The sequence below is a fragment of the Marmota monax genome, unplaced genomic scaffold (assembly GCF_021218885.2).
Source record: "Marmota monax isolate L192 unplaced genomic scaffold, Marmota_monax_Labrador192_F-V1.1 WCK01_AAM20220418_F8-fsc00001, whole genome shotgun sequence".
NCBI lineage: Eukaryota > Metazoa > Chordata > Mammalia > Rodentia > Sciuridae > Marmota > Marmota monax.
The window spans coordinates 45,662,633-45,690,196 of NW_026693777.1; the positions used below are offsets into that span (position 1 = coordinate 45,662,633).

Consider the following 27,564-nt stretch of genomic DNA (forward strand, 5'->3'; position numbering starts at 1 on the left):
CCACACTGCGGCCCGAGCCGGGCTAGGGGGTTGGGACCTCCGGCTGCAGGTCCGCTTGGGCTAGACGCGCGAGCACAGGCAGCCGGTACGTGGTAGTCGGCTCGATCTCCGCAGTCCCCGCCGAGCCCCGACCCTCCCGGCCGCCCTCGCCTCACTTCGCCGCCATGCGCCTCCGCCGCCTAGCGCCGTTCCCGGGTGTGGCGCTTCTCCTAGCCGCGGCCCGCCTTGCTGCTGCCTCCGACGTGCTGGAACTCACGGACGCCAACTTCGAGAGTCGCATCTCCGACACGGGCTCTGCGGGCCTCATGCTCGTCGAGTTCTTCGCGCCCTGGTGAGGCCACTTTGCTGGGGTGGGAGGGATGGCCGGCTGGGCCGGGGGCAGGGCGCGGAATGGTAGGGCCTACGCAGCGTCGGCGTCCTCCATCATTCCAGCGGGCCAGTTTGCAACCGGCCAGTTTCCTATCCCCGGGAAGCTGGAAGGTGCTTTGTCGAAAGCGGAGAAGTGGCCGTGGATCGCCTGGGAACGGGACCCCGGAAGGAAAATCCGGAGGTGCCTCTCGCGCAGGGCCACATCCATACCTCCGCGCTCTTGCGGTACTTCCTATTTGCAAAGGGTTTAACCATCCCCTCCCCCTCCACTCGTATCTTCAGTCTTTAGGTGAGTCAGTGTAAAAGCTCTCCACTCTGCAGACGAGGCATCCCAAAGCCTGGTAGAGAAAGGACGGGTTCAGTAAGTGCAGAGGTCCTGGGCCCCAGGCTATTTCCTTTCTTCTAGCCCCCCGCCCCACGACTGTTGGTTTCTAGCCAAGGTCAATCAGTCAGTGGGGTTGCAGAATGGTCAGAAGTGCTTTCTTGAAGCAGGCAATTATTTTATCCATTTCATACAGTTTTTACATTAAACTCATCATTTATTTTTCAGCACTGGCAGAGGTCTCTGTCAAAAAGAAAGGCTGGATGAACAAGAATAATTTCCATCAGAATCTGACCAAATTATCGGTTTTAATTAGGATTTCTGAAATAGTAGCCAGTGTTAGAGAAATACTCCGGTTTCAGGGTGACTTAACCCCAATAAGAGTGTGGATTCCTTAGAGTAGATCTAAAATAAAAAATCTTACTTGAGGGTAAGGGAGAGCAAATAGAATTTCAGGCCCTGTCATCCTGAGTGGTGGTGGTGGTGGTAACTTTCATATCCTTACCAGAGCAAACCAGAATTGTTTTAAAGCCCAGTGGATCCATGCCAATTACAGTACTTAATTTTTCCCCTCCTGGCCCAATGACCCTTAGTTAAAGACTATTCAAAAGCATCAGAAATACAAAGTTAGTGTGTAACATTTACTTGCTTCTGATTTGGGTCTTCACTCCTCCAGCTTGGCTGACTTTTTTCAGGGTTACACTCAAAAGTAAAGACCACCTGATTCAGAAGGGTGTGTTAGAGGTGTCCAATTATATTTTCAGCCTGTGACAAATTTTGTGTCCAGGGCATTCTTGTGGCTGACAGTACTGATCACATATTATAGATATTGTCTCTATTATAGATATTGTCTCCTTTAAAAATGTCTCTTCTTAATTATATAATCATGCTATTAAGTTTGAGGGGATGTCATGGGTAGTTTTTTTAACTCTAGGGGTGGTATAACAGTTCAGGAATTGTTGGAGAATTGTGGGCCATCAGGCTATTAGTTTAAAGCAAAATTTTAAAATTTTCCAATTAAAGGCATTCTTTTCTATTTTAAAGTGTTGCACGTGCTTCCCTTAAAACTACATATCCCATAATGCACTAAACTGTCCCAAGAATTGGAATGGATATCTGCTGTGGTGTCTGCTTTTAATTGGTTTAAAAGATAAGGTCATCCTCCACAATATCAGCAAGAAGGATCAGCTTTCTGAATGAGTGATTTGGAGTCAAGGAAGTCTTCTGTTGATAATGTCTTCATTTCCTCCTATTTTATTTATTAATATATCAGCTGGAAATGTTTATTAAGATTAAATAAGGGATGAGGTTGTGGTTCAGTGTAGAGTACTTGTGTCTCATGTGTGAGGCACTGGGTTCGATTCTCAACATCGCATATAAATGAAAATGATTAAAATAAAGGTCTATCAAGAACTAAAAAAATTAAAAAGTAAAATAAGCCTATTGTGAGCAAGTTCTTTTTATCTTTAGGTTTTCTTCCATTTTCATTTTACAAGTGAAAGTGAAAGATTTTGTTGAAGTTTTCTTTGTAGACTAAGGTTTCCATTATGAAGTTAGTCATGTATACATTTATAAGGATAGGATTATCTGAATTTTTCCAGGGGAAGGATAAATAATAGCCTTATTGAATGTAATAATTTTAAAAAATATATTGAGCAGTATTAATTTTAAATCCTGAACATCTACTTATGTTGTAGATTTTTGTGCTACCCTCTAAACTTTGGGAGGGGGTATACTGGAGATTGAACTCCAGACCACTCAATTAATGAGCCACATCCCCAGCTCTATTTTGTATTTTATTTAGAGGCAGGGTCTCACTGGGTTGCTTAGCACTTCACTGTTTGCTGAGGCTGGCTTTGAACTGCTAATTCTCCTGCCTTGGCCTCCCAGTCTCCCTAGCCCTTAGGATTACAGGTGGATGCCACTGTACCCCACTCAGCTCCTCCAGACTTTTTAATCTCCCTGCAGTGCTAGGGATGGAACCTAAGGCCTTGCTGGTGCTGGACTAGTGCTCTATCACTAAACCACATCTTCAACTAGCTCTACTATTTTCTAACACTAGTAATAAAAAATGATATTTAATATACAATGTTTCTAGAGTACAGAAAAGGATATGTGGGGCTGAGGATATAATTCCGTGGTGAAGCACTTGCCTGCCTAGCATGCATGAGTTTTGATCCCCAGCCCTGGGAATAGAATTATATAGATAAAATAAAGTGAAATACATTTGTGCATGTGGCTGGGAATTGAACCTGGGGCCTCATGCACGCTAAGCAAGTGCTCTACCACTGAACTACATACCCTCAGCCCTTTTTTATTTTAGGCAAGATCTCCTAAATTGCCTGACCTGGCCTTGAACTTGTGATCCTCCTGCCTCAGCCTCTCAAGTATCTGGGATTACAGGTGTGCACCATCATTCTGACCTTAATATTTGTTTTTATATATGCTTATTTCTTACTTGATCCAACCCCCAGTTAAACTTTTCAAAATTGATATTTAGCTTATAAGTTACTCTTTCCTTCCCTGGACAACTAACCAGTTGATCCTTCAACCAGACTGGTGTTCCTATAGGGAAAGAACTAAATGGATTTATCTATCAAATGTTAAAATAATAGCATCTGGCACATGACAGGCATGAAATAATGATTGTCAGGTGAATATATGTTGGAATTCGTTATCATTGCTAGGTGCCATCCCTGAGGGTAGGTGGATTCTTTGTTTTAATATTGCCTAGAGATGAATGGAAAAGATAGTGGTAAATCTTGACAGGTCTGTGTAACTCTAATTTTCCATAAATTCTACCTGATTTACATTCCTGTCAAATTGAAGAAGGCAATCTCGGTCAACCTCATGGGAACACCCTTTGTGCATTTGTTGAACTTAAGGATATTGCTGATGCTTAGAGCAGTGGCTTTTTGTCCTGACCTTGCAACTCCCACATACACCTGGTTTTTTTCCCTACATCCATGGGATTTCTCATTGTCAGTCATGCATAATTTTTTATTTTAATGTTCCATGAATATTTTTTGATATGCATGTAGGGTTGACACCAACTGGTCTAACCTAATAGCTATTTTGTATGATTTTTTTTCCCTCTTCATATGTTTGAAGAAGTTGAGGTGAAATTACTAACTCTATTGATTTAACCTTGACAATTACTACAATAGAAAGTCAATAGAAACCTCTCCTCTATCTCTTTATTCTCATTTCATTATTTACTATGTGAAATATATTATCTTCTAGGTGGCTCTATTCTTTTATTTTTGGGACTAGGGATTGAACCCACGAGTGCTTAACCACTAAGCCACATCCCCAATCCCTTTTTATTTTTTTTATTTTGAGACAGGGTCTCACTGAGTTGCTGAGCCTGGCCTTGAACATGAGATCCTACTGCCTCAGCCTCCCAAGTCCTTGGGATTATGTTTATGCCACCACGCCCAGCTAGGTGGCTCTATTCTTCCCTCTAATTTTTCCCTTCTTGTCAGTCCTATATGTTGCTTATATAGTCATTATACGCGTACATATGTTCACATTTATTAGCTCTCAAAAAGAGTCTTTATAGTTCTCTGAAGACATCATCTCCTCCTCTATTTTCTTATTACTGGGGATTGAACCCAGGGGCACTTTTCCACTGAGGTATATCCCTAGCCCTTTTAATTTTTAAATTTTGAGATAGGGATGTTGCCTAGGCTGGCCACAATTTTACAGTCCTGCCTTAGCCTTCTGAGCCATTGGGATTATCAGAGTGCACCACTGTGTCTGGCCCCACACTCTTTAAGATGCTGCTTTTTAAGTGCATGTGCTACTGAAATGCATTCCTAAAACCTTTTAATGCTTATTATGTTCCACCAAACCTGGTTATTTATTACATTGAATTAACTGAAATTTGTGTGCTTGGGTTATAACCCAAGTACACTAATTTTTAGTTTATTTGAAGATTAGAGGAATACAAAGGATATAGTAAATGACATACTTCAAATACATCAGGACTGATTGAGAGAGGAACCATTATGCCTCACTGAGAAAGAAATGCTGCCATTGAAAGTATTATATGAATGTAAGACACATCTCAATTTTTAAAAAATGCATCTGTAAAATACTATATAAGAAATAGCTTGGGACTGGGGAAATAGCTCAGTTGATAGAGTGCTTACCTATTCACAAGGCCCTGGGTTCAATCTCCAGCACTACCAAAAAAAAGAGAGAGAGAGAGAGAAATAAATATCATTTTTTTCTTAATATACTATTCTTTATACAATGCTGTACTGAAACTCAGTTGAGAAGACCACTCAGTCTAAAAACAAAGTCAGTACAGTTGAGACCCCCTGTGTACTTTTTCCCCGTCTAATGCCTCCCCTATTCTGAATTTGGTGTTTATCATTTAGTCCTTTTATACTTTTAGTAAATATGTATGTGATCCTAGAGCATGAAGTATTAACAATCTTCCTTTTCATCACTGTTCCTTTGCTTAAACTCTCCCATAATAGATTTTGAATAGGATTTCTGAAGATCTTAGAGAATATAAGCTCTTACAGTCCTTTGTCATAAACAGTTTTAGGAGTATAATATATCAGCTCATGTCTTTTCCCTAATTTTTCCTTCTGTTTTTTATTTTTGCTGTCTTGGGGAGGTTACAGAACTTCTTAATGTTCTCAAAATGATCCCTATGCAACCCATGGGCTTTTGAAAAGATGATGTACAGCTGGTGCTTGTTGTGCACTCATAAGAATATGTTATACCATTGCATGTACAGTGCACCTGTGGGACTTGTTAGGACTTTCTGGACCAGGTGCTTCTGGTGGCCCTCTTGGAAAAATAGTCTGGTTTACATGCTTTTATAGGTTCTCATGGACAGGTGAATCGTGTAACTAAAAATCAGGCTTGCCATCTTAAATATATCATTCTAATGCTGTGTTGAAAGTCAGTTGACAAGAAGTAGGCCTCTGGTAAGCCAATAGAGTACCTATTAATATTATACCAGTGCCCTTTGGGCCCTGTTTTCCATTACCCCTCAAACTATATTTCTGGTCAAAAAGAGTCATTGAAAATGGAGAAAAATCATTTGTTGCTGCATGCCCCATCCTCGCCCCTCTATTACTCCATTTAAATCAAGGACCTTTGTGCAGGCTAGGAAAGCATTCTACCCCTTTTTATTTTATTTTGAGACAGGGTCTTCCTAAGTTTCCCAGCTGGCCTCTAACTTGTAATCCTCTTGCCTCAGCCTCCTGAGTAGCTGGGATTACTGGCATGTTGGTTCTTTTTTCTTTTCTTTTTCTTTTTTTTTTTTTTTTTTAAGTTGTCAATGGACCTTTATTTTATTTATTTTTATGTGGTGCTGAGGATCAAACTCAGTGCCTCACACATGCTAGGCAAGCGCTCTGCTACTGAGCCACGACCCCAGCCCGGCATGTTAGTTCTTAAAGATTCAATCACTTTATTAAGAACCAAAATGCTGGTTCCTAAGGGAAAATGGAATTATTGGTTTCATTTTAACCTCATTAGTTGGTCAAATAGGCTTGAAACCTTTCTGTCTTTAGTGTAAGGTATACTTCTTTTTTTTTTTTTTTTTTAAGCATTCAACCACACATCTTTATTGCCTTATTTTAACATTTCTCCAATTAAAAGGGTTACATCAGAAGGCATTATTCCTGAAATGAACTTTCATTTTATTTTGGCGCAGGAAATCAAACCCAGAGCATGTATATGCTAACCAAACACTCTACAATTTTGATCTATACCCCCAGCCCCAAGAAATGAATTTGAAATTGTCTTAAATTCTCAACTTTACCGAACACCTATTACCATGTAGACCCAACATGCCTTTTTGGGAGCAAACATTCAACACCATATAAGTTATTAGACACATCTTTATTTTAAAATCTCATCTGCCAATTTAGTGTTTTCTACCAACTCGGGGAGCAAAAACCTTCACAGGTTTCACAATCTTTTGCTTAGGTGCTGCCTTTGTGGGAGCCTTAGCAACAGTCATTGCCATCTTTTTAGATGCCTGCTTAGCCTTTTTTGCTTCCTTGGCAGCTTGCTCTCGTTGAGCCTTTCTAACTTCTGGTTTCTGATTCCTCTTGGCCATGATATCTGCAAGGGATGCACCAGTGATGGCCCTCTGAAATTTGACTGCCCGTTGGGTTCTCTTCTTTTGGATTTCTTCCAACTGGCCCTTTTTGTGCTTTCTTCTGTAGAGGACAGTCCAGTTTATCTGCCAAGGATTCCTCTTGGTTAGGAAATGTTTTGCATTAAGAAATTGGAAAACCTTTCCATTAGTCCTGGTGTAGCACCTCCCGTGTCTAGTGTATATCTTGTACCCGCTAAAACTGCGCAGCTCGACCTTCATGGCAGCAGCTATTGGGATAAAGGAAAGTGAGATACACTTCTGACTGTAGTTTCCAGAACTCTTTTTTTGACCGCCTTGGGGATTTAACCCAGGGACACGCTACCACTGAGCTACATCCCTAGCTAGCCCTGTTAAAACAGAGTTTTGCTAAGTTGCCCAAGCTGCCCTTGAAGTTGTGATTCTCTTGCTTCCCTGGTAGGGTTGTAGGTATGTACCACGGTGCCTGGCTCAATATACTTTCACTTCAGAAAATAGATGCTGCCCTTGCACTGAGCCAGTGCTAAAGAGTCTACCTGGGTTTTACATAAGACCTTTATCTTCTGAGAGCTCTGGTTTACTTTAGCAATAATGATAACGTTTGGGTGTGATATTTTTGCTTTTGGAAGTATCTGATAGTTCAAAAATTGTGTTATAGTTTGAGATTCTTCCTAGAGAGACATTAAAAAAAAATTGTAGCATTAAATTGAAAATGGCTTTTTTACATTTATGTAGGTGTGGACATTGCAAAAGGCTTGCTCCTGAGTATGAAGCTGCAGCTACCAGATTAAAAGGAATAGTTCCACTAGCAAAGGTGAGTAAAGGCGGATTTTTCCTTAAGGGATATAAAGTATTTTAAATAATAGTGTATAGAATTAGCATTCACTTTCTGTACTCTTATGGTGCTAAGAAGGGTGAATATTAGTTTCTGGACAAATGCCTGACTATTGTATAGTTTCAAAAAAATAAAAATGAGACTAAGGAAATTATTGGCATAAGAAATAAACTATAGGGCAGCTAGGTATAGTGGCACACACTTGTAATCCCAGTTACTCGGAAGACTAAGGTAAGAGAATCACAAGTTTGAGGCCATCCTGGGCAACTTAGATAGATCCTATTTCAAAATAAAAAGGGCTAGAAATGTGAACCACCCCAGACTCAGTCCCTAGTACTGAAAAGAAAGAAAGAAACTATATGATAAATAGGAATTAGGAGCAAATATGGACAGTATAAGTACAACTATAAAGGTTAAAGGAAAATTATTGAGTAAATGAGTTCCCTAAACTGCCATATGGTATTCATAGTGAGTAGGAAAATGGCATGGGGCTATTGATGATATGTAACCAATTAGTCAACTGTAAACTTGGTATTTGTTTTTTACAGTTAAAGTAATGCTTCATGAACTTGCCATTCCATTCTTCTGTAGTAAACTCACAGTTGTTCTACTCTAAAAGCTCATATTTCTGCCAGTCTCAAATACACATTCATCTATAAGGCTGTTTCTGAAAACTGCTTTTAATCCTGAAACCAAGCAGCTTGCCATGGGGGGGAAAGTTTAATCACAATTTAATTTCTGCTTTGTGTGACTATGAAAGTGATTTTTTTTTGTTTCTCACCTGTTTTGAGGCAGAAAAAAAGGTAGAGGCCACTGCTTTAGACAACAGAGACTCCAAGGGCAAAATTTAAATAGTACTTTAAGTATTTTGTAGGAATCTTAGGAATCTAAACTATACTTATCAATACTTGCTTCTTGACCAGCACTAGTGTGCCTTTAAGATCCAATGTTCTGTGGTATATATGCCAAGAATTGCTTAATATTCTAATGACTTGACAGTCCTAATATTTTGGGAATACAAGTATGTTTTTTAATCTTTAGGTTGATTGCACTGCCAACACAGAGACCTGTAATAAGTATGGAGTCAGTGGCTATCCAACCCTGAAGATATTTAGAGATGGTGAAGAAGCAGGTGCTTATGATGGGCCTAGGACTGCTGGTAAGGATCCTGGATTATATCCTGGAAACTGAATTTGTTAAATACCTTGTTTTTGATAGTAGAAACATGAGAATGTTTTTTTACATAACATACTTTCACTCTTAAAAATTCCTTATTTAAGAAAGCACTTCTGTAGGTAACCCCCCCCCAAAAAAAAAAAAAAAAACAACTATCTGAATAGATTGAATAGATTCTGTAAGTACTGTAGAAGATACTTGAACTTGAGATATAAGGTCAGCTAGGCCTTTTTTCATTTGATACATATTTATTGGGTACCTACTTGATGTCAGATATTCTATATGTACTAGGTACTTGGTATTTGTAAACAAAACAAACAAACTCCCTACTTTTGTGGTGCTTTACATTCTGGGAGTGATAAAGGGAAAAAAGCAATAAACAAGTTCTAAAAATGTATATGAATGACCATCTCGTCTCACACCCCATTAAGATTATTATTTAAAAAAAATATATATTGGGGGTGACGGGGTTGTGGTTTGGTGGTAAAGTACTTGCCTAGCAAGTGGGGCACTGGGTTCGATCCTCAGCACCACGTTAATTGATTGATTAATTAATTAAAAAAGAAAATAAAGATGTTGTGTCCATCTACAACTATATATATACATGAGAGAGGGAGTATAGCTAACTGGTAGAATACTTGCTTAGAATGTGTGAGACCTGGTTGTACAACCGTGTGAATGTACCTAACACCATAAAACTGTATACTTAAGAATGGTTAAGGTGGTGAATTTTATGTATGTTATGTAACAGTTTAAGAAGTCAAGAATATGCGTAGATGGAATAAATTGAATTAGTGATGAGAGCATTAAAGGGAAAAAATAAAACCAGACTATGTGATAGTGATTGAGGATGGGAGAACTGCATAATAGGGTGGTCAGGGAAGAAACCTTTGAGCTGAAACCTGATAGGAAGGAGCCACCCATGAGAAGATCTCAGAGCTTTTTAAGCACAGGGAAAGCAGGTACAAAGAGGCTATATAATACATGACTAAAATTGCTGGGTTGAAGACCTAGAAATACCATGTGGTCAGAATGTGATTAGCAAGGATGAGAGGTGAAGTTTGAGAGGTTAAGTGGGAGCTCAATTCTGTAGAGTTCACAGTTAAGGAGAACAAAATAATCTTATATCATCAAATACAATTTCAGCTTGAGTTTATTACATAATTGTATGTATATTTTACTTTTTCATAATGAAAGGCTAAAGAAAGAAGTTTGGGGATTTTAGGAGATAGGGAATTTCATTCATATACAAACATGGACCCTGGCCAGATGTTTACAGCACATGTCTATAATCCCAGCAATTTGGAAAGCTGAGTCAGAAGGATCACAAGTTCTAGGCCAGCCTCAGTTACATTATTGAGACCTTGTCTCAAAATAAAAAGAGCTGGAAGTGTGGCTCTGTGGTGGAGAGCCTCCTGAGTTCAGTCCTCAGTAGAGGTGAGGGGGGGTCATCAACCTCTTAATTCTCTGCATAGCACTGGTTACTGTCTGATTTTTTAAATTTACTTTTGGCACTGGAGATTGAACCCAAGAGTGTTTTTACCCCTGAGCTACATCCCCACATCCCCAGGTCTGCTCCTTTTTTTTTTTTTTTTTTTTTTTTTTTTAGACAATGTCTTGCTAAATTACTGAGAATGTCATCTCAGGTCTCTGGGATTACAGATTTACACCACCACACCTGACTACTATCTGATTTTTTTTTTAATTGCATATTTATTTGGAACTTACTATATTGTCAGGTCCAATAAAGCAGAACCTTTGATTTGTTTACAGTTCTGTCCCCAGCACATAGACTCTTCACATATAGCAGACACTTAATAACTCTTTGCTGAATGCTTGAATAAGTATTTTGGCCCAACTGAAATCACTTTTTTTTTTTTTTTCCTCTCCATGGTGCTGGGGATTGAAACCAGGGCCTTATGCATGCAAGGAAAGCACTCTACCAATTGAGCTATATCCCCAGCCCAACACTCAAATTTTTAACATTCAGCTTTTACCAGTTTAATCAAAGGTATGGCTAATAGAGTTATTGATATATTTTTTTCAGAACTTGGTCAGGTCTTAACTGTAGATGGATCCAGCCACAATGCTGCTAGGTAAATATTCTCACTTGGGCTTTAACATAGGGTTCTTAAACTGGAGAATGTCTCCACATCTAACCAGGAGGTCAGATGTTTGACTACTTATTTATAAAGTCTTTAGCCAAGAGGGATTGTTTTGTTCATGTGCACCTCTAAGAACCTTGCTCTTTGCTTCCTGCTTAAACTAATTACTCAGCACTCCCATTTTGCCTTCCAGAGAATTTTAGATGTTCAGTTTATTATAGTTTATGTTCTGATATACTGATGGCAACTACCTTGAGGACTAAATAATTCAATCCAATTTCAACTAATCTATTGATAAAACCTGAGGGAAACTTTTTTGAAATATCTATAAATGGAAGAAGATGAAAGGAAAAAGTAATTTAGAAGTACAGAACAGGCTCAGTCATGTTGAAAGAGTTAAACGGTACTGTCTTAGTTTGGAAATCATGATAGTACTTAGAAAAGAAAGGGGTAAAGAGATAGAATATCATGGAGGAGTAGCACATCTGGCCTATGTTTGTATTTGTAAATGGTTTCAGTGGACCCTAGGAGGAAGTGGAATAATGACCTTTTGGTCTGTCTGCTAAGGGTGTGTGTGGGTGTATGGATCTGTCTACTAGGGGTGTATGGGTGCAGGGGTGGGGGTGTGCCGGGGTCAAACCCAGTGCCTCAGGCATGCAAGGCAGATGCTCTAACACTAAGCTATATACACAACCTGTGTGTATGTTTTAATGTATGTATTTAGATTTCAACATAGCTAGCCAAGTCACTGCATTTTTTGCTTTGAAAATGTAAGGTTACAGGTGACTATGCATTGCTTGATAATATGGATTTGTCTGTTCGTTTTATGTGGTAGGCACTAGAATTTACTTGATAGTATAAGTTAAAAATAATACGTGAATCTCTTTGGAGGGCATTTTAACAACTATAAATACTTACACACTTTAACCCAGTTAATCCACTTACAGGAATTTGCCCTGCAAATATAGTCTTTTTTTTTGTACTGGGAATTGAACTCAGGGGCACTCAACCACCGAACCATATCTCCAGCCCTATTTTGTATTTTCTTTAGAGAGACAGGGTCTCAGTGAGTTGCTTAGTGCCTCAGCCTTCAGAGCTGCTGGATTTACAGGTGTGCACCACCACGCCCAGCCTCTACAAGGTTGTTTATCACAGAATCCTGTGTAATAGCATGAGATTGGAAACAAATTTCCATTATTTGTAGCAGGTTAAATAAGTTATAGTACATCCATTCTGTGAAACACAATGTAACTAATAAAAGGTTGAGGTAGCTCTTTATGTATTGATGTCAATTATGTCTAAACTGTGTTACATACAAACCAAAAAAATAAAGAATAGCTTATGTATATGTTGCCATTTTGAGAGAAAAAAGAATAAATGTGTAATTGCTTATTTATGCATAAGATGCTTGAAAGGGGCTGAGGATATAACTCAGAGGACAGCACTTGCCTAGCATGTCTGAATTTGATCCCCAACACCACAAAAATAGATAGACAGATTGATTTAAAAAATAAAGTGCAGGGCTGGGGATGTGGCTCAAGCGGTAGCGCGCTCGCCTGGCATGTGTGCGGCCTGGGTTCGATCCTCAGCACCACATACAAAACAAAGATGTTGTGTCCGCTGAAAAAATATAAAAAAGTGCTTCGTCCACTGAGTTTTGGCAAGTGAGTGATGCTCTGATCACCACCATATACAACACATTCCCTGTGCTTCTGTTTTCTCATTAAAAAAAAAAGAAAATTTAGAAGGTTATGGAAGAAACTGGGTGACTAGGGACAAGGGTGGGGAAAAAAAAACTCCATTGTGTCCCCCTTTTATACATTTTGAATTGTATGAATAAATAATTGCCTTCTCAAAAATTACAAATAAATTGTATTTCTATAACTTTCATCTTCTAAGATGGAATTGTCAGCCACCTGAAGAAGCAGGCAGGACCCGCTTCAGTGCCTCTTAGGACTGAGGAAGAATTTAAGAAGTTCATTAGTGATAAAGATGCCTCTGTGGTGGGTAAGTAGCAAATATTTAATTATGCCACAAAATCATCAACTTGGTCCTAGCTACTTGGGAGACTGAGGCAGGAGGATCACAAGTTTGAGGCCAGCCTTAGCAATGTAGCAAAATCTTGTTGCCAGATATAAAGGATTGGGAATGTAGGACAGTGATGGAGTACCCCTGGGTTCAGTCTCCTTTACAGGTTAGAACAGGGGAGGAAATGTAGGGGCAGCTGAAAAGATGAATAGCTGATAGAATTGTATCATTACCATAATATGGGAGAAAAAGCTGTTTTGACTGGCTTTTTGAGAGGTGGCAGGGATTACAGTTCTTACTATGTTGCCCATTCTGCCCTGAAACCCCAATACTGTCTCAGTCCCCAATCAAGAGTAGCTGGTATTACAAGGTGCTTAGCATCACACTTCTTTAAACTCTGAGATTTAACTCTTATGTAGGTAGGTATGACTGAAAATAAGGTTTTAAGGAAAGGGGAAATAAATAACTCATGTATGCTATTTTCACAATAATAGGGGAGTTAAATTTTTAAGATGCAGATTACTAGGATTTGTCATATATGTTCATGGCCATTTTAGAAAGATCTCATGGTGCACAGGAAGCCAAAGAGAAAAGAGTGACTGGTCTTGCTCTTATTTTTAAATATGACATATGATACATTCAATCACTTTTCTAGACTTAAGTTTTAAAGGCAAGACATAGAAAGGAAAAATAAGTGTTTTATTTTGACATCATTTTCTAATCTAATCCTTCTGATACCTGATATTGTTCCAGAAAAATTAAGCAATTTGCTCAGATTTATTCAATTTGGAAAAGTAGAATGAAGACTTGGACCCTGACAAATCCTTTCCCTGGGCTCTCAAAAATGTTTCTTTATAGGGTGGGGGAAGAATTCTCATGCTGAATATTGTATCATATATCCATCACAAAGCAGACCTGGTTCTTTTTTTTTTTAATATTTTTTTTAGATGTTGGTGGACCTTTATTTTATTCATTTATTTATATGCAGTGATAGGAATCAAACCCAGGGCCTCACACATGCTAGGCAGGTGCTGTACCATTAAGCCACAACTCCAGCCCCAGACCCGGTTCTTTTCACTTTGCTTATCTGTAGTAGAATGAATGCTTTGAAAATTGGAATTTCAGTCTTGGGCTGGGCATGTGCAGTGGTAGAGCACTTGCCTAGAGTGTGCCAGGCCTTTGGCTTCAGTCCCCAACACCACAAAAATGAATAAACAAGCAAATAAATAAAAGTCTTGAACATCTCTCAGCACTTAACTGTTTTTTTTTTTTTTTTTTTTTTCTGTTTGACATTTTATATGTAGGTTTTTTCAAGGATTTATTCAGTGAAGCGCACTCTGAGTTCCTAAAAGCAGCCAACAACTTGAGGGATAACTACCGATTTGCACACACCAATGTTGAATCTCTGGTGAAGGAGTATGATGATAATGGAGAGTAAGTGACTGAGTTGAACGCCTTAGTAACTAGTGATGTCTGTTTCCAGAAGTTTTGTTAAGCACTTGCTAGGCATTAAGCTAAATGCTAGAAACTTATTGCTCCTAAAAGGCATCTGAAGACTCTATAAACAAATATATATATATATGTAAGTGTATGGATGGGGATGTAGCTTAGTGGTAGAATGCTTGCCTAATGGGTGCAAGGTTCAGTTCTCAGCACCATACACACAAAAAGAAAGTGTGAGTGTTATATGTGTTAGGATAGAAAATGTCTACAGAGTATGTTGGGAGTACAGAGGAGGGGAATGGTATCAGGAAAAGCTTCTTAGAGGAGGTGACTGTTTTATATATTTTTTTTAGTTGTAGGTGGACCTTTATTTTGTTTGTTTATATGTGGTGCTGAGAATCAAACCCAGTGCCTCACATATGCTAGGCAAGTGCTCTGCCATTGAGCCACAACCCAGCCCAAAGGAGGTGACTCTTGAAGGATGAGATTTTCAAAGCAGGTTATGGTGGTTGGGATGAAAATTATTCTTTTTTTTTTTTTTTTTTTTTTAGTAGCAGCAGGGATATGAGATGACCTCAGCATGTTGGAACCTGCAGGATTACAAGCTATTGTTTGTGAACCAGATCATAGTGAAACATAAAGTTGGAGAGGTTAACCGAGAGCAAATTATGGACCTTAAATGCTATACAGAAGAGTTTAGATTTTTATCTTTTAGATATCTGAGAACCATTGAAAGGGTTTTGAGTTGGGAAGTAATGTGGTTAATTTTTTGTTTAAGTAAAGAAGTTACTGGGACCCACATAGTAGTGGCTTGAAAGGGGAGGAATAGGGCAAAACAAGGAGAATCTAAACTGAGAATGACATCTGAGAATCTAAACCGAGACAGTATTAGTGGCAATGGAAAGAAAGAGATAGTATAAAAAAATGTAAACAAGCTGGGCATGGAGGCTCATGCCCATAATCTCAGACTCTGGAGGCTTAGACAGGAGAATAACAGGTTCAAAGCCAGCCTCAATTTAGCAAGGCCCTAAGCAACTTAGGCTTTGTCTCAAAATAAAAAGGGCTGGGCATGTAGCTCAGTGGTTAAGTTCACTGGGTTCAATCCCTGGTGGAAAGGGGGGCAGGAGTAGAATCCAAGAAAAGTGTCCCTCACCCCTATGCTGGTGATTGAACCCAGGGCTCTGTAAATGGCTAGGCAAGCACTCTGTCACTGAGCTATATTCCCATTCCTTCAGAAAAGTTTTTGAGTAGAGATAAAAATCTGTTGGTCAATCACATGTTAAATGATTATAACCATGGCAATAGATAGATCACTCAGTGGGCATATAAAGTAAAAGGTGTGTCAAGGGCTAATGTTAACTTATAGAATAGAAAGCACACAAATAAGTAATTTGCCTAGATTCTCACAGTTACTAAGAGGCAGAACTAAATTTGAATAAGAAAGTCTGGTTACAGATAGGTAGGTTTGATCACTAGTCTTTACTACCTCTTCACTAAAGAGACACCAGGTATATACATGCTTGGCGAGCTACTTGTAGCTTATCAGCTAGCGCACACAGGTCAGCCTGTTAACTTTTGATTTGCTAATTGTGGCTGTTTCTCTGACTTGCCATCTAAACTTGTCTAATAGCCTCACATCAGAGGTTTTACTAAGACCTTATAGCAAAAGCGTCTTGAGTTCCCCATGTATGTGACAAGACTATAACATCATCTTGTTTAGAATTGCTTGTTTTTGAGAATAAGTACTCTGAAAATGATAGCCATGCTTTAAAAAAAAAAAAGAAAATCCCTGTTCACAGTTTTGCTCAGCATTGTTTGTATTAGGTTCTTGTTTGCCGTGTAGTTTTCCTGTGTCCTGTGAAAATACCTGTGTTTTAATTGACATAAAATTAGGTAATGATTAATATTGGAGGAACAAGTGGGTTGGGATATATTTCAATGGTCGAGCACTTGCCTAGCACACTGTGAGACCCTGGATTTGATTCTGAGCACCACAAAAAGAAAAAAGTATATATTTTGGAAGAATGAGAAAAGAGTATAAGGATTTACAGATGCCAAGATGTAGCCAAAAACAAGTGATGAAATTGTATGAAGGTGTATGTGGTGTGGGGAGGAGGAATAAACAAGAAACTAGAGGCCGGATGTCAGTAATTAAGGTAGTCATGTTTTCTCAGGTGTCACAATGGATTCAGGAAACCTTGGCTGAATATGTGATACCGACAAGAGAGAAAATTTTTGCTTGGGAGGCTGAGACAGAAACATTGCAAGTTTAAAGCCAGCCTCAACAATTTAACAACACCCTGTCCCAAAATAAAAAGAGCTAGGGATGTAGCTCATGTTTAAGTGCCCCTGGGTTCAATCCTGGGTACCAAAGAAAAGAAAATTTTCTAAATCTGATTTAACTGGAAGGACTCTTAAAGGTATTTAATGAAGTCTTTTCTTACAAGGTGAAAGGTTAGTTTCCAGTAGGAGCAAGTTCTGCATTATGCTATTGTACATATTGGGCTTTGAGATAAACTGGGTTCTCTTTCTGTTTTTCAACATTTGGAAATCAATTATCCATTCTGACTCCCTTTTGAGCTGATTAAAAAAAAAAAAAAAAAAACTAAAAGTAGATTAAATTGACTCTTTGGTCCAAGGTCATTGAAATTAGTGGTTGAGCTAATATTAGAACCAAAGTCCTCTAATTTTCCAATCCAAGGTTTATTAACCCTTATACACAATTATTACACTCAGGATCAAGGAAATTAGTCATCTCTATATTGATGAGAAGGTCATGTTGCCAAGTCTGTGGTCTCAGAAAAGAGGGGGTTTTGTTTGTTTTTCTTGGTACTAGGGATTGATCTCAGAATAACCACTGAGCTGTAACTCCAAACCTTTTTATTTTGAGGCAGGGTCTTTCTAAGTTTGCTTAGGGCCTCGCTAAGTTGTTAGAGCTGGCTTTGAATCTGCAGTCCTGCCTCAGCCTCCTCCAAGTTGCTATGATTACAGATGTGCACCACTATGCCCAGTTCCGAAAAGAATTATTTTGTCTTTAGTGAAAGTAGATAGTCTGAACTTTAAATGAAAGTTAGAAGACAGGTCTACTGCTGCTTATTGTATAAGGTGTTTATTTGTTTTTAAGGGGCATCACCTTATTTCGTCCTCCACATCTTACTAACAAGTTTGAGGACAAAAGTGTGGCATATACAGATCAGAAATTGACTAGCAGCAAGATTAAGAAGTTTATCCAGGAAAACATGTGAGTACCTCTTTATACCTTGTCTGAAATTTCTTTGCTTCACATTAGTTGTTTACTCCAGTTATTAAGCAGAGCCTTGTTTGGCTTAAATAGCCTACTCAAGGAACTATAATATATAATAGTTCAAGTATATAGTAATGTGATCATCTGTAGGTCCTAGAACTTTTATTGTGGTCCTATACAGTATATTGCTCAGTATTGTCCTGATGTTGAAAATGACCTTCCTTTATAAATGATGTAATTATTTTGTGATAATTTTATAGTATAGCTATGAATTGTCAATGTTTTTAATTATTTTATTTCAGTTTTGGTATTTGTCCTCATATGACAGAAGATAATAAAGATTTGATACAAGGCAAGGACTTACTTATGGCTTACTATGATGTGGACTATGAAAAGAATGCTAAAGGTTCTAACTACTGGAGGAACAGGTAATAAGAATCATGTTTATCCCTTTGTAAACAAGTTTATCCAATGTATTAGCAATTCCTTCTAATTGTCTTATTACCATGTGATCTAAGAGCAGATAAGAATTGGAACATTTAGGTCCAAAAACTATATGTGAAGCCATAAGAACAGATAACATAAACCATTTCCAAAATTGTTGAGCATGTCTTCCATAGGTGTTCCTTTACTTTGTGATGCTGTGACTCTAAACTTTATAAAGTAAAAGGTGTAAATTTGATGTAAAATGCACTTAATTAAAACACCACTACTATTCTTGGTGCATTTTACCCTTAGAAATTTTCTTTTCAAATCAGTCATTAGGCTTGCAATAGATTTTACAGTTATATAATGAAGTAAGATTGAGTGAGAATGGACCAGTTGGTGGGGTACCACCAATTTGGCAGTGAAGTTCAGTTTTAAGACATTGAAGTATAACATAATCCTGTGTTACTGCATAGGAACACAAGTTCAGGTTAATTTCAGGGGGTTGCCTAGACTATATAGAACCTGGTCTTTGCTTTCTAACCTCAAAAATGCTTTACCTAGCATAATCTTAGCAAAAATATCTCTTGTTTCTCACAGAGTAATGATGGTGGCAAAGAAATTCCTGGATGCTGGACACAAACTCAACTGTGCTGTAGCTAGCCGTAAAACCTTTAGCCATGAATTGTCTGATTTTGGCTTGGAGAGCACTACTGGAGAAGTTCCTGTTGTTGCTATCAGAACTGCGAAAGGGGAGAAGTTTGTCATGCAGGAGGAATTCTCGTGAGTTGCTAGTCAGCATAGATTCAGGATTTGATTCTGTAAGGAAATTGTTAGAGCCTTTTATACTACCAAGAATTTGTAAAGCACAACATTGGGATGTAAAAGATAGGTCTTCTAGTGAAGACCTATGACTGTCAATTTTCACTTATAGTTACTTTAAGGATCATGATTCTAAATGATTTCTGAAAACTAACAAAAGGATGACAGGTTGGAATTTATATATGATTGTACTTCTCTAGAAGTAGTAAATAAAGAAAATTGGAGAACCTCTTTGAGATTGATATAACTTCAAGTCATCCCCCTTTCAGCTCTAGCAGAATGTGTTTTCTTCTAGGAATACAACATGAGCCTAAAGTAAACAGGGAAATTGAAAAGATCTTAATACCTCAGACCAATTTTTACCTTTAGAGACAGGGTGAGGCTGGCTTTGAACTTGTGGTTCTCCTGTCTCAGCATCCACAGATGCTGGGATTACAGGTGTGCACCACCATGCCTGGCCAGTTTTTACCTTCACTTTTGACACTTTGAAGGATTAACAGAAGAGAAAAATCTTTCTTTTGAGTCAACTTATATTACAAGATATGTAATGGCACTGTTCTCAACAGCAACAAAATCAGATCTCAGTCTCTTATAAAAGAGACAGTACGGGGCTGGGGATGTGGCTCAAGCGGTAGCGTGCTCGCCTGGCATGCGTGCGGCCCGGGTTTGATCCTCAGCACCACATACAAACAAAGATGTTATGTCCGCCGAAAACTAAAAAATAAATATTAAAATTCTCTCTCTCCCTCTCACTCTCTCTCTAAAAAAAAAAAAGAGAGTACTTCTTCCTTTTGAAATTCCTCATCCACAGAGAACACATTGGAAATTAAATAAAATGAGTTGATTTCTTTCTTATTCAGTCTAATTCCACATGTTGAGAAGTAGAGTCCTTTCCTTTATTTTAGCTGTGAAACTGAAGCTAAAATATGTAAAAACTATTCAGAGAAATTGCTTTTAATCTTGTGATGGGAGTTAACAAACATGACCCTGTCTTTCTAATTTCAGGCGAGATGGCAAGGCTCTAGAGAGGTTTCTTCAAGATTACTTTGATGGCAACCTGAAGAGATATCTGAAGTCTGAGCCTATCCCAGAGAGCAATGATGGGCCTGTAAAGGTGCACTACTCACAACCTCACCATTCCTATTAGCAGTCGCCTCCTCATTTCTTTATTCTAAAAATGCTGAGTCTGAACAGAGACCTTGCTGGATATATTTTTGTTTTTGTCCTCACCTCCCTAAGTCAAAAACAAATACTGGCAGAGCTCATAACATTAATTAGGGACAGAAGTTTAAAACCATAGAATTTTTCTGATGGAATTTGTATCTGGGCTTGGTTACTCTTTGAGATAGATCAAGATAATCCTTAGGAATAGTTTTGTAGCATTGAAATTATTTTAAGGAATGGTTAGGTAGTAATTATATTTCCTTTGGCTTCTTGAACATAGTTGGACAGGTGATAGACATGAGAATGAGTTGGTTAATGGGAAATGGAGATAACCTTCAATATAGCCTGTAAATGAGATTTGGTTTCCATGACTGATTTTCAGTGCTATTGAATCCATATTTGAGAGGAGTTGGGTCCAGAAACACATAAACCTTTTGTATTTATTCTTCACTTCACCATACAACTAGAGAATCTTCTGTGTGTTTTCCAGGTAGTAGTAGCAGAGAATTTTGATGAAATAGTGAATAATGAAAATAAAGATGTGCTGATTGAATTTTATGCCCCTTGGTGTGGTCACTGTAAAAATCTGGAACCCAAGTATAAAGAACTTGGAGAGAAGGTAAGTCTGAATCCTATTCTGAAGATTAGAATTAGAGTGGAAAATTGATGTAAATATTCCTAAGTACTGGTAGAGTTTGCCCCCACTCCCTTTAACTCACTTTCTCTTGACTGCCCCCTAGTGTGTATAGTCTGTGTAGTGCTTCAGAGATCTACTTTAATCTTCCACTCTTCAGACTCAACCTAGATTATAGATAAAAATATGTAGGTGCTTCTGAATTTTTATAATGGCTTATATGAACCCATATGTTGCTTTATTTTAAAATGCTTGGATCAGCCCTTGTTATGATGACTTATTCAGGCCAAGTAAATTTAAAGGTGTCTGTATATGTGTGGGGCTTTCTTTTTTAGATGGGCCTCACTATGTTGCCCAGGCTCACCTTGAACTTGTGCTCTTCCTGACTCAGCCTCCCAGGAGGCTGGCATTATAGCTGTGTACCACTAAGCCCAGCTTTATGTGGTCTTAATATGTAGAACCCAAAAGAAGAAAGGAAAGCTGGAAGATTGAGTACTATCTGTAAGCATCACCACTCTTCCCGTCTGAGCAGCAATTTGTCCAGGTGCTTGAAGACTGAGATTGTTTTAAATCCTGAATTGATGAAATGTGCCTCAGTCACTGAAAACTTGAAACTTAAAGGTCCAACCTTTTCTAGGCTAAGGGTGTAGCTCAGTGGTAGAGCTCCTACCTAGCATGTAGGAAGGCTTAGGTTTGATCCCCAGCACTGAAAAAATAAAAAAAATTAAGGTTTAACCTTTTTATTAACAGCTCAGCAAAGACCCAAATATTGTCATAGCCAAGATGGATGCCACAGCCAATGATGTGCCTTCTCCATATGAAGTCAGAGGGTAAGTAGACTAAAAAGTTTAAAAATAACACAAGAGACAGGGTCTTTCTAAGTTGCTGGGGCTTGCTCTGAACTTGTGATCCTCCTGCTTCAGCCTCCCAAGCATCTGGGATACCTGTTCCTTCTTAGCTTAGTGATCTGTAGTGTGGGCCCACCGTCAGAAATTTTGTGAGTTCTGGGTTTAGTCAAGATGTAATTTAGGGGCTGGAGTTGAGTTCAGCCTAGCATGTGTGAGGCACTGGGTTCAATCCTCAGTACCACATAAAAATAAATAAAGGTATTTTTTAAAATATATATATATATATTTGAAACCATAAAGAGAAGTGATTCCCAGAAACTTGAAGAATTATAGAATTAACTTGAGAACCAGAAATTGCTAAACTCTTCTGTGTTCTTTCCCCAGTTTTCCTACTATCTACTTCTCTCCAGCCAGCAAGAAGCTAAGTCCAAAGAAATATGAAGTAAGTGCATTGTCCCACCCTCCCCTCATACACACACACACACGTGCATATCCAGTTCTTTAATTGGATATTTTTAACTGGTAATTCTTTCAACATTCATGACAATACATATAAGAATCCAGAATTCTTTAAGAAGTTAAATTTTCAGAGTAATCTTTCTGTTTTTAGGGTGGCCGTGAATTAAATGATTTTATTAGCTATCTACAGCGAGAAGCTACAAATCCCCCTATAATTCAAGAAGAAAAACCCAAGAAGAAGAAGAAGGCACAGGAAGATCTCTAAAGCAGCAGCCAAATATACCACTTTGTAAAAGGACTCTTCTACCAGAGAGATGGGAAAACCATTGGGGAGGACTGGGATCCATATGGGATTATAACCTCTCGGGGCTGAGAGGACAGGATGGATATAATCTGAATCCTGTTAAATTTTCTCTAAACTGTTTCTTAGCTGCACTGTTTATGGAAATACCAGGACCAGTTTGTGTTTGGTTTTGGGAAAAATTATTTGTGTTGGGAAGAATGTTATGGGGGTGGGGGGATTTGAGTTGGGGGGTTATTTTCTAATTTTTTTTGTACATTTGGAACAGTGACAATAAATGAGCCCCCTTTAAAGTGTTGTTTTTCCCATGGAATGAAGAATCAAGTTTCTTTAGACTGTTACTATCCAGTAAAGCTTTCCCCAGTGATGGTAACATTTTGTAATCTTCATTGTCCAATACATGTAGCTATGGAGCATTTGAAATGTGGCTAGGAACTACCTTTTTAATTTTAATTCACTTAGCCACATAGTGGCATTGCCAGACATGGTGGCACATGCCTATAATCCTGGCAACTCAGGAAGATTGCAAGTTCAATTCCAGTTTGGGCAACCTAATGAGACCTTGTCTTAAGATAAATAAATAAAAAGGGATGAGGATGAAGCTTAGTGGTAGAGACCCCTGGGTTCAATCCCCAGTACCTTAAACAAAACAAAACAAAAAAGCCATCACAGTGGCTATACACTAATTGCTATAGCTATAGAATAATTGATTGGGTCCAAAGTTCTCAACTCTAAATCACTCTGAATTTCTCTATTCCTACATGTTTATTGCCTGGTTGTTATATGTAATTTCTCAATTTGAAAATGAGTTGATTAGAAAAGGTAAAGGGTCTTTCCTGTTGGGCTGTTTCTGGCCCAGTCCGTGCCCTAAGGATGCGTTAATGCTAAGCTTTCTGCATGTTTATACCTCCCAAAGACTGTTCTTTGCCCAGAAATGCCCTGCATGGGTGTGGCACCAGGTTGGAGTTGCATCCAAGTTGTTTCAGGAATTGCTGACACTATTGGGTGTGGTCCATTAACTTCACTCTCCAGTGGAACTAGGGAAAGCAATATCACTCTTGTGACTGTAAGTGATCCTATAAACCCCTGTGTTCACAAAAGGAGAACTTTCTTACTGTAATCTCTAGTTCAACTATAAGATGGATTTGGTAAAGCCTTACAGCAAAATACACATGGATCATGCATAGTAAAGATATTGCGGTTGGGGATATAGCTCAGTGGTAGAACATTTGGTGCGGCCTGGGTTCAATCCTTATCAATGCAAAGGATAATTTAAAAAAAGACACATCTAAACCATAATCTTAAGAGATTTTAATTCATAACATCTGAGCCAGGGGCTGGGGATCTAATTGTTTAGAGAGCGCCTGAAGCAGTTAGATGTAAAGGGTAAAAATCACTGCTTTGGAGGATTTAAGGAAAATATAAAAACTTGTACAGGGGCTGGGGTTGTGGCTTAGCAGTAAAGTGCTTGCCTAGCACGTGCAGGGTGCTGGTTTTGATCCTCAGCACCACATTTTAAAAAAAAAGTATTGTGTCCAACTGCAACTAAAACAAAAAAATAAATAAATAAAACTTGTACAAAAACACAGAAGCAAGATTTTAATCATGTTTATAAAAGAATTTACTTTCAGTACATGGGTAATACCCAAGCCCTTTCCCATTATATCCAGGGGTGCTATAAGTTTCCTTAGCTGTTACCAAAACTTGTTCTTTCCTTTGGGGAACTATGAGGCTAGATTTACTTATTGAGTTTGTCTAATATCTTCAAAGTTTCTGCTACTTTTCTAGTCTCCTGGGCACAGCTGAGGGGGTCTTAGCAGTGGCCCCACAACCTAAAAATTTCAAATATGACAACAATAAAAATCCTCAAGAACCTAGAACAGCAGCTCTCTACTTGCCACCATGGCCTCAACTGGTCAGCAAAAGAAAAGCAGATAGTTACACACTAGTTTATAGCTGCTTTGTTCATATCACTGGACAGAGGGTCAAGAAGCCTGCTTGACAGCTTCAGCTGCCCCTGTTCTTTTCCTCAAACTCCAGGATGAGACCTTTAATGTGGGACAATTTCTGATGCAGGTACTCACAGCGATGCTTCTCGTCTCTATAACCTGGGTACCGCTGCAGAGAAAAAGCATTCTTGTCAAAAACTAAAAACAGTTCTACCTTCTTGCTTTTGTTCTCAGAACTTGTCTTACCTTTCTGAACTTTTTATACTCCTGGACAATCTTATCTTCCAGCACCTGAAACAGAAAATACTATCACTGAGTTCAACATTAAAAGGAAGAAAAATAAAATCAGGAAAGTAACCTCCCTTCTCATTCCACCAAATGATATAGACTAATTTTTCTGCCAAAACAGGTTTGCCTGTCACTTTTCTTAGTCACTGAACAAACAGGCTTATGGGTGATTAGCAATAGGTAACGGCCATTAAGGCTGGAAAGCCAGCCTGGGTCCAGTCCTTACTTTGTGTTCTGGAGTTCCTTGCTGAACTCTCTTGATCTCTGCTCCCAGCTCTATGAATCTTTGGCTTGCGGCCCCAACACGGGCATGGAGGATGCGGTATTCAGCATAATCTCTCTCAAAGTCCTGCTCATAGGCCTGTTGCTGCTCTGTACTTTGGATGGCCCTGTATTGCCTGTCAGGAGAGTTATCACCTTCAATTTCATTCAAAAGCTCCTGACTTCCAGGGAGCTTATATGTATAGGCTTGATGAAATTGGAAATTACTCACAGGAGATAATCTGGCACCTCTTCAGGGCTTGGGGATTCAGAGTCTGAGAAGGAAGCAAGAAAACACAAAAGTGACTATAGATCTTTTTTCCACTGTGGCATTTTTACCCTCCTCTCATTAATTCACCTGCTTGAACTAAGGGACTGTGCTCCAACCTAGGGTCTATGTCTTCTTTATCTTCTTGTTCCCAATCTTCTTCCTCTTGTAAGTCCTGACTGGACAGCTCTTGTAGGGGACCTGAAGCTAGAGGCAGAGCTCTGAGCCTCTTTTCTTCTAATTCTTCAGTAGCTTCTGACGCTGGACGTTTCTGTGGAGAAAACATACAGCAAACCAGGAGATTCCTATTTTGGCTTCTCAATTTAAAAATTTCAGTGGTTTCTGAAAAGTCCTTGCCATTACACGTTACCTTGTGCTGATGTTTCCGGCTGGTGAAGGAAGGCAATGCCTGATCCAACTCTCTGTTTGGAAGGTGGGTCTGCTTCCTAAGATATTTGAAGAGAGAATGCGAGAGATGAAGACCAAGGTAGGACCTGGGTCCAGATCTTTTACAGCATTTAAGGGTGGAGATTAGACCAGGGCTTCCCATGTTAGTCCCACCCTGTGCCAGGTACCTCACTTCCCACTGTGCCATGTGCTCCCTTGAGGATCCTGGCATTGACTGTCCTTGATTGCTTGCCAGTGGATCTGACACCTGGCAGGGAAAGTGGCAGGAGCACTTGACTCCCTCAGCTTCAGGCTTTGCCCCACCTTATCACAAATCCCTTCAGTTTTCTAACCTCACCTCTTCTAGTGCCACCTGTGTCTGTGACACTACATCTCCTTCAAAATAGTCTCCCTTATTCTGCCAGTTCTCAGGATCTCTGGCATCTTCAGTTAGGTTGTGTTCCTGAACCATTGATGGGGCTGCGATGGAATCCATAGCTGCCCAAATAGTGAGGCGCTCCCTGAGTGGGCCCAGGCAGTGGAGGCAGTTAAGCCCAGATCTGAAAAGAAGTGGTGAGAAAAAACAACAAGGTGGAGAGTTTTTAAGCACCTTTTCGCATTCCCTTCCCTACTTCCTGCAAATTCTTACCTGCAGCCTTACCTGCCTAAACGTTGGCACACAAGGTCCAAGCCACCGCCAGCGCCCTCCTGGCCACACTGGGACACTATGAAAGAGAAGAGGCAGGACCAACCAGGGCCTGGGAGTCTCAGATACTGGGGTGGAAAAAAGAATAAGCTCCATGAAGTCAACCCCTCCCCTCCCGCCCACGCCACTCCTCCCGGAGCCAGCCTAAGACTGAAGATGGGTCCCACGGGGCTCGTTAGCACGCCAGGTGCAGCTGAGCCTGAGTTCCCCAAGATACTGAGAAGGCACAGTGTCCCCAGCCGCAGCCTCCTGGGACCACAAACCCAGCAGCCCCCTTGTTTCCACTTAGGGTTCAGTTCTCCGAACTTCCTCAGACCGTGACCATTCTCAGCCTCCTGCCCTGACCGCACCTTATTGAAGCCCACTTTTGTGCCCCCTCATCCCGACCTCACTCACACACCCTGGGCCCGCACTTACCCCTCGGTGGCCTTGGAAAGCAATCACTGGCCGTACCTGCCGGGAGAGCACAGACGCGAGCTGAGCGAAGGTAAGGCTGCGGTTTCACTTGGAGAGGTGGGGAGCATGGAGCTTGCGGAAAACTGCTCCCCTTCCCCAAGTCCCTGCTCCAGTGTGGCCGATTGAGACCTGAAGTCCCGAAGGTAGGGGTACGGAAGAAGGAGCCAGGAGCCGGCCTTACCTGTTGCCGCTGACACTCTTGCAGTGCCCGCAGCGCAGCGTCGTTGAGCCTGAGCAGTAAAAGGCTGGTCCGGGCAGCAGGGGAGAAGCAAAGCCGAAGCTTCCCATTCAAATGCTCCTGAGGTCCCTCCATGGAGGCGAGGTCGAGCCCAAGTAGAACGAGGTCCACAAGCGAGAGCTACCACTGCCACCTCCGTTGTGCAGGGCTAGGCGGGCACGCCAGGTAGCTCAGGTCTGCCCCGCCTTCCGCCAGAACCCCGCCCAGCCGAGAGGGCGGTGCCTTGATCTCCTGGGGACCCCAATCCCCATGGTTTCCTCTTATATTGATCTAGGCCTTACTGGAGCTTTCAGAAAGGCTAGTCAGTTCTGGGGAGAGTCTGCGGCCAGATGCGGTCTGACCTCTCATCCAGAATTCTCAATTTCTCCAGCCACCCTGAACTCAGAGTTGCGGTCTCTTAAGTGAAAACTGAACTTGCAACCCCTTGAGGCTTTCAGCCATAGAGCGGGAAAGATAGCTTGGTTGGTAGGCGGGTTCAACCATTGCTGCTTCTCACGTCAAGAGCGTCAGAAACCCAGGAGCCGAAGTGGGAACTGGTGCGGCGCTTTTGCTTTTTCCAGCCTGCTGTGGCAGATCCGAAGCCACTTTCTACTGCAGGCCAGAGAAGCTATAAGGCCCAATGGGAGTAGTGATAGCGATGAAGCCTGGCTGTCATAGGCTGGAGCGCCGCATCGGTGGGCGGGGATGTGGGGCGTGGGTAGTGGCAGGAGAGTTGCAAGGCAAAGGAGA

The 27,564-nt window shown here is 40.1% G+C and overlaps 3 protein-coding genes across 3 annotated transcripts; 1 reads left to right on the top strand and 2 right to left on the bottom strand.

Moving 5' to 3' along the window:
• The first annotated feature begins 28 nt into the window (after window positions 1-28).
• Window positions 29-23,873, top strand: Pdia3 (protein disulfide isomerase family A member 3). Its single transcript, XM_046461202.2, has 13 exons — window positions 29-331; window positions 7,533-7,611; window positions 8,674-8,791; window positions 12,813-12,920; window positions 14,246-14,375; window positions 17,509-17,625; window positions 17,931-18,056; window positions 18,655-18,837; window positions 19,882-19,990; window positions 20,531-20,659; window positions 21,425-21,504; window positions 21,907-21,964; window positions 22,133-23,873. Exons 1-13 carry the CDS (start codon window positions 165-167, stop codon window positions 22,244-22,246), a joined length of 1,518 nt encoding a protein of 505 aa, XP_046317158.1. The 5' UTR covers window positions 29-164; the 3' UTR covers window positions 22,247-23,873.
• Window positions 6,554-7,040, bottom strand: LOC124104430 (large ribosomal subunit protein eL24-like). Its single transcript, XM_046461386.2, has one exon. The coding sequence runs from the start codon at window positions 7,038-7,040 to the stop codon at window positions 6,585-6,587; it is 456 nt and encodes a 151-aa protein (XP_046317342.1). The 3' UTR covers window positions 6,554-6,584.
• Window positions 23,856-27,415, bottom strand: Ell3 (elongation factor for RNA polymerase II 3). Its single transcript, XM_046461203.2, has 11 exons — window positions 26,779-27,415; window positions 26,559-26,594; window positions 26,097-26,209; window positions 25,794-25,995; window positions 25,624-25,703; window positions 25,419-25,494; window positions 25,139-25,319; window positions 25,013-25,055; window positions 24,746-24,917; window positions 24,478-24,522; window positions 23,856-24,400 (listed from the first exon to the last, which is right to left on the bottom strand). The coding sequence occupies exons 1-11, from the start codon at window positions 26,908-26,910 to the stop codon at window positions 24,290-24,292; spliced, it is 1,191 nt and encodes a 396-aa protein (XP_046317159.1). The 5' UTR covers window positions 26,911-27,415; the 3' UTR covers window positions 23,856-24,289.
• Between the last annotated feature and the right edge of the window lie 149 nt (window positions 27,416-27,564).

Excerpts from the sequence above, each read along its gene's own strand:
- Pdia3 (XM_046461202.2), top strand. The coding sequence starts at position 165 with ATGCGCCTCCGCCGCCTAGCGCCGTTCCCGGGTGTGGCGCTTCTCCTA. Across the intron at positions 8,792-12,812 it reads TGATGGGCCTAGGACTGCTG|ATGGAATTGTCAGCCACCTG; the intron begins GTAAGGATCCTG and ends TCATCTTCTAAG. Across the intron at positions 12,921-14,245 it reads TAAAGATGCCTCTGTGGTGG|GTTTTTTCAAGGATTTATTC; the intron begins GTAAGTAGCAAA and ends TTTTATATGTAG.
- LOC124104430 (XM_046461386.2), bottom strand. The coding sequence starts at position 7,040 with ATGAAGGTCGAGCTGCGCAGTTTTAGCGGGTACAAGATATACACTAGA.
- Ell3 (XM_046461203.2), bottom strand. The coding sequence starts at position 26,910 with ATGGAGGGACCTCAGGAGCATTTGAATGGGAAGCTTCGGCTTTGCTTC. Across the intron at positions 26,210-26,558 it reads CTTTCCAAGGCCACCGAGGG|TATCTGAGACTCCCAGGCCC; the intron begins GTAAGTGCGGGC and ends TTTCCACCCCAG. Across the intron at positions 25,996-26,096 it reads GTGTGCCAACGTTTAGGCAG|ATCTGGGCTTAACTGCCTCC; the intron begins GTAAGGCTGCAG and ends ACTTCTTTTCAG.